Consider the following 5,675-nt stretch of genomic DNA (forward strand, 5'->3'; position numbering starts at 1 on the left):
GCGGCCCGCAATCCCTCTGCGACATAGCTCCGCGAGCGGTGTGTCGGTGAGGGCGGGTGGGGTTTATTTTATTTCTGCAATTACTAATCCCTCCCAAAACGTTCCAGACTTGCCTTGTGCAAGGAAACAAAAGCAATGCATGCGTGTTCGTAGCGTATCCTAGCTTTTATTTGGTATTGAATTAAATAGCAGAAATAACGCTACAGAAATTTGTCAGTGGGACTCTTTCACAGCTACATATTTTCACAAAGTTTCCTTTACTCTTGCACTTCGACAGGAAGCACTGATTCACAATGTTGTTTAAGATTTAACAGTTTTACCAACAGTAAAACTCGTCTCCTTTTCCTTTGCCAGATTAACTGTTGTTTTCTGATCAGGCGTTTGCTGAAAGATGTGAGTTATGCATCATCGTCTCTAGTTCAGAGACAGGTTTTGGTATATGGTCTCAGCTGTCTAGCAAGTCTTCTGCTATGTACGAGTTTACGTGTGGTTTCTAAAGCAAGCTTCTAGGGAAGAAATCTGCCGTAAATTTTATTATTTTTAAGTTTTATATATATATATCTTTCCACTACTGGCAGCACAATAACAGCTTGTCATTACTGAAACAGCATGTTCTTCATCTGCCCCCGACCAGGCAAATCAACATGCCACAGTAATGCAAGTAGGAGGAAGAGACCAGTTCCAGGGAGTCTGCTAAAAGTCTGTAACGACTTGCTAATGTTGCCTTTCCAGTAAAACATCAACGAAGCGTTGATAGTGGGCGACAGCAAAATGCTAAAGTACCTGTGGGCTATGTCTGAATTCTACTTTTGTGGAACTTTTTTTTCCCCTTTTAAACAGGACAATGTTTTGCATGTTTATGCTCTTGCAGACGATTTGAACTAAAATCTCACTAATTTTCTCTTGTAGTTAACCTACCTCTCTAAACGGAGTTCTAGGGACACTCTTAGGTTTTTGCTGCTGACTAACTTCTGTAAGTGCTCCGTTTTCTTGTTAAGCATCTTTTCTGCATGACTAGTGTATAGAGCTTTTAAAATTCTGTGTCTTAGGATAGTGAAAGTAGTCCTGGTTAAATTGGAAAAAGGGCATGTCTGCCTCCTATTTTTAACTTCAATGTTTTGCATGCCTTTCTGTTTTTCTAAGCTATCTGTTGTGTAGTTTTGGTGACGGTTTTTTGTTTGTTTTTTCCTAATGGCTTTTTTTGAGAAGATATGGCTGCTTCTTCTAAGCATTTTATAAGGTATCTTGTAATCATGACCAAACTGGGTTTTGATTCCTATTTACCAAAGAATATGCATGGCCTTGAGTATAGACTTTTAAGCAGAAATATCTTTCTAGGAAGTGAAGGTGAGGATTCAGGTTGTTCAGTGTTGTCCTAAACACGCCATGTAGATGCTGGTTTTTCCTCCCCACGCTTCTTAAGGAACCTTGTCATGGAATGCATAAGTTTTAAAGACTTTAAAAGTCTAGGTTTTTCATTTAAGTAACGTCAAGGTGGCAAATAGTGGTGTGGTTTTCATTTGGTATCTGTGCTGTGAGCATATTTCATCTGCTCCATGTGCCTTTTATGGAACCTGCTGTCTAAAGACTAATTGTGTTACTCCGTTCTTTTCCAGTCACAAGCATAACAATGGCCAACCTATGTGGTTTACACTTGGCATAAGGGAAGCTATCAAAGGCTGGGACAAAGGTTTGAAGGACATGTGTGTAGGAGAGAAGAGGAAGCTAACTATTCCACCAGCCCTTGCTTATGGAAAAGAAGGGAAAGGTAAAACATCTGAGGTCCTTACCTTACTTCAGTTGTCTTAAAACAGGAACTGATGGTAGCTGCCGTGCTGTATGTTCCAACTGTCTTTTCTGTTAGTGCTGTGCTCAACAGTGTCCTGCTTTCCCCTCCCTCCCCCTTGTCCCTCCACCCCACCCGCCATGTTCCTTTTTACCATCAAGCTGGAAGTGGTTGCTCAGGCAACACTTGGCTGTTTGGCTGTTTCGTCTGTGTTTTTGGTGATACTTCATGAATGTACATGTGCAAGCATCCGTTCTTGCTTGCAGGTTTCTTTTAGAACTCTAAGAAGCTCCTTGTAGGGCTGCCCGACCAGTTCTTAGCTGATACAGTGAAAAATTATTTCTTCATCTAGGGACACTTGATTCTTTCCCTCTTTTAGCTATTTTCAGTTTGGGCACTGGCCGCTGGTATCCACAGTAAGATATGCTGGTACATGGTCAGTCATACTGATGCCTATTGAAAATGTACTGAATTGTGTACAAGCAGATAAAAGCATTGTTTGTATTTTTTTTCCTCAACCTGTCTACTACTGGTGGTGTTTGGTTGGTGTTTTTTTGTGGGTTTGTGTTCTTTTTTGTTTTGGTTTGTTTTTTTTTTTGTGGGGTTTTGTTTTTTGTTTTGTTTTTTACACTTTCAAACATTCCCAGATTCCTGCTAAAGAAGGAATGGGAGGGCCAGGTCTGGAATTTGTAGTTAAATGACTGACAGCCTGAACGATGCAGGAAGGTTACTTTTTATTCTTTATGGGGTTTGGTTTAGTTAACTTTTTTTTTGAGACGTTATTAGGAATATTTTGTTGTGACAACAGTTGCTATTGCAAACGCCCTAAGGTAATGCAAGGTTTCAAAGCAGAAAGGATAAATGTCTTGGCATGCATAATCCTTCCTGCTACTGTCCTCTTCCATTAATCTGAGACTGTTTTAGGAATGAGGACTATTTGCATGTCTGTGTCTTCTGGCAAGCAGAGCATTGCATGAGCTATGGAACTCCATCGGAAGTAGTACTTGATCCATACCCTTCCTTCTTGAAAGTATTTTTTTAAAAGCTTTTCCTAGTAGGTTTGGGGTTCAAGAAGTAGTATTAGGAGTCATGTTTCTGGTAAATAGCAGGAAATGTGCAGTAGTCACAGGGCACAGCTGTAAATTCTTCCACAGAAAGGCATTAAATGCTGCAGTGCTCACGTAGTAATCATTGGGCTAATTGCCTTGATTAATATGCAAAGCAACTACAGTTGCTTTTCAAGGACTTGCTAGCCTCACCTCTGTGTTTAGTGCAGGAAGGCTGAACAAGTAAACCCTGCTAACTGCTGTAAGAAATTGATTGCTTTAGGAAAACTTTGAAGTATTTGACCATAATTATGTTGCTGTTTTCAAGTTATGCCCTTGAAGACAGAATTATTGCCTTTTCTTCGTGCTTTCCTCTGAATGCACGTAACTTCACAAGCCTCCCACCTTGCTTGCTGTCTGACTTGAAGGATGATTCAGATGCCTTTTTCTGTAACGCTTGGGAAAATTACCTGTGTTCCAAACTCTAAGCAGGCGCCTGTGCCCTGTATTTCCAGAAAGTCCTTCACATCTACTCATCCCAGTAATCTACAAGCCAGCGTCTGTTGCTGCAGCTCAGGATGTATATAACACCATAGCTCTAAAACAGTAGGTGTGGATTAGCTTGTTCCCTATCTTCTCGAGTCACAGGAATATTTTGGGGGGGATGCTGCCATCCAATACAGAAATACAGGTTGAGAAGTTGAATAGAACCAAACAAGGAGCAAAGCAGTGTGCTAAAAGGTCTTTGGCAGTAGCTTCAGCCATCAGCATGAAGGCCTGTCACATCACTGTGAAAGCCAGTGCCTGATGAACTGAAATACTTCAGGGGTGGTGGCATGGAGGGGTGGTCTGTGGCACTATTAGGAAATTATCAGTTCATTTTTGTGCATCAAAAATGACATGATGCCATCACGTCTTCTGAGCAGGCTTATATCCTCAGATTCTGCTGGGTGTTTGGAAGTAGCTCAGTGCCTCCCGCAGCAGTCCAGAGACAGCCATGGGATACTGACAGCACTGCTGCCCTTCTGTCTTTCTCTGCAAGAAGAGTTTTCTCAGTGGCAGAATAGCAGGTACAAGGTGCCCGTTGGCAGTGGAGAGGAATTTGGAGACTGAAGTATCTCAGGAGGACTGAACTCTCCCTTCTTGCTACCCTGTCCGGCAGTCCTGGCTGTATGTTTGTGCCGGTTTAGATGCAAACCGGCAGGAGAAATGAATTTAGAGATCATAGAATCATAGATCACAAGTCAGAGCTACGATTCACTAAAAGGATTAGAATATATACAGTGATACACGGTGGAAACTCTGCCTACAGCCCAGCACCCCGGGGCAGGAACAGCACGGTGCCCGTTAGCGCCTGTGCTGAGCACCGCGTGGTTCCCCTGGGTGCGAAGCAGAAGGAAAGGAAACCTCTCAGTCGGGATGATGGTCACAGTTCTGCTGAAGGAATGATGTCAGTCTGCCTGAGAGTGGCAGTCACAGTCCTGCTGGAGTTCTGCTCTCCCTCTGGATCCGATGAGCAGTCCCAAAACCCGAATGTTATATATCCCCAGGTTCAGTAGGAATGCCCAGTACCTCCCCCCAAGGGCCGGGAGTTTCACAATGGGTCGTTTAACTCTGCGAATGGTAGGATATTTTTGGATTCCCTGATGAGCTGGGCCATTGTCAGTGCAGCTGGGTCCGTGATGGTCCATTAGCAGAGAGGACTCCTCCCGCTGGGTGTGAAGGTGTTAACACCTCCCCGGATCTCTTTCCTTAGCTGTTGTAGCCTGGGGTGTGAGGTCTGTCCTGGGCAGCTGCTACCAATGATCTGTTAACAGCCCATTAGGGACTGACATAAAGGCTGTGGAATATACAGTTTTTGGTTATGCCCACAGAATGAGAAACTGGTCCCAGCCCCTGTAACTATGACAATGTTGCAGTGGTGGACACCTGACTGGCTGTACAGGCTCCTTCACTGTCTTCTGCTTTATCTGGCTCTGGCCATGGAAAACAGATTCAAAAACATTGTCTGATAAACCTGTGATGATGATTGCTGAATACAAGCTCACATCAACACGTACTGGTCTCCAGCAAAACTAATTGCATCTCAAGTTGTGTATGTGCTGTAAGGGCTGCTCAGTGTCCGGGCTGCAGTCTGACATAGTGACAGCTGTCACTCTTACAGGTAGATGTCTTTGTTCATTCAAACTGCGGGATGCTTTCAAAGGAGTAGGATTGCTGAAATATTGCTCTGATGGACATGGCTTTTGTATGGCACTGAATATGTAGTTAACTTTTCTCCATGTTTACCGTTTTGGGCAGGAAAAATCCCACCTGAGAGCACACTGATTTTCAACATTGACCTTCTAGAAATTCGGAATGGACCAAGGTCTCATGAGTCATTCCAAGAGATGGATCTTAATGATGACTGGAAACTGTCCAAGCAAGAGGTGAGCAGGTTACTCCTCTTGTGAGGAAGCCTAACAGGATGGGATGGTGGACAAGCTTAACTTGATTCTGTTAGGGAAGTATCTAAACACAACTTGGATTTGGCTACTGTTGTGCACAGAGCAACTCTGCAAGCAGAGTACTGTATTTAAGAGTGCTTAAGGTAGTTATTTATTGGATGATGCACAGTATGGGTGACTAGGACCAGCGAGTTGTTAGCATTAACTATTGAACTGATATCTTACCATTAATGATAAGACAGCTAAAAAGTCATTGCTGGCCAGGTGGTCATTAGTCTTGTGGGGAAGGGTGAGTCTCTGTCTTTCTCCAGACATGACTTTCAGTGTTGTTGTCTTGAAGTTCTCTGCTTTTTTTGCTTTTGTTTTATGCCTTTTCACATTGGTACCTGTCCTGCT

General features: G+C 43.2%; 1 protein-coding gene across 1 annotated transcript in view; it reads left to right on the forward strand.

Moving 5' to 3' along the window:
• Window positions 1-897: 897 nt before the first annotated feature.
• The window catches only part of FKBP14 (FK506 binding protein 14, 22 kDa), a 6,398-nt gene continuing 1,620 nt past the window's right edge, over window positions 898-5,675 (forward strand). Inside the window, exons 1-3 of the mRNA XM_008935019.1 lie at window positions 898-973; window positions 1,617-1,768; window positions 5,134-5,261. Of these exons, the coding sequence (XP_008933267.1) occupies window positions 1,642-1,768; window positions 5,134-5,261 (255 nt within the window). The 5' untranslated portion in view covers window positions 898-973; window positions 1,617-1,641. The remainder of the gene's footprint in view (window positions 974-1,616; window positions 1,769-5,133; window positions 5,262-5,675) is intronic.

This window comes from Merops nubicus, unplaced genomic scaffold (genome assembly GCF_000691845.1).
Source record: "Merops nubicus isolate BGI_N331 unplaced genomic scaffold, ASM69184v1 scaffold41740, whole genome shotgun sequence".
In the NCBI taxonomy this organism is placed as follows: domain Eukaryota; kingdom Metazoa; phylum Chordata; class Aves; order Coraciiformes; family Meropidae; genus Merops; species Merops nubicus.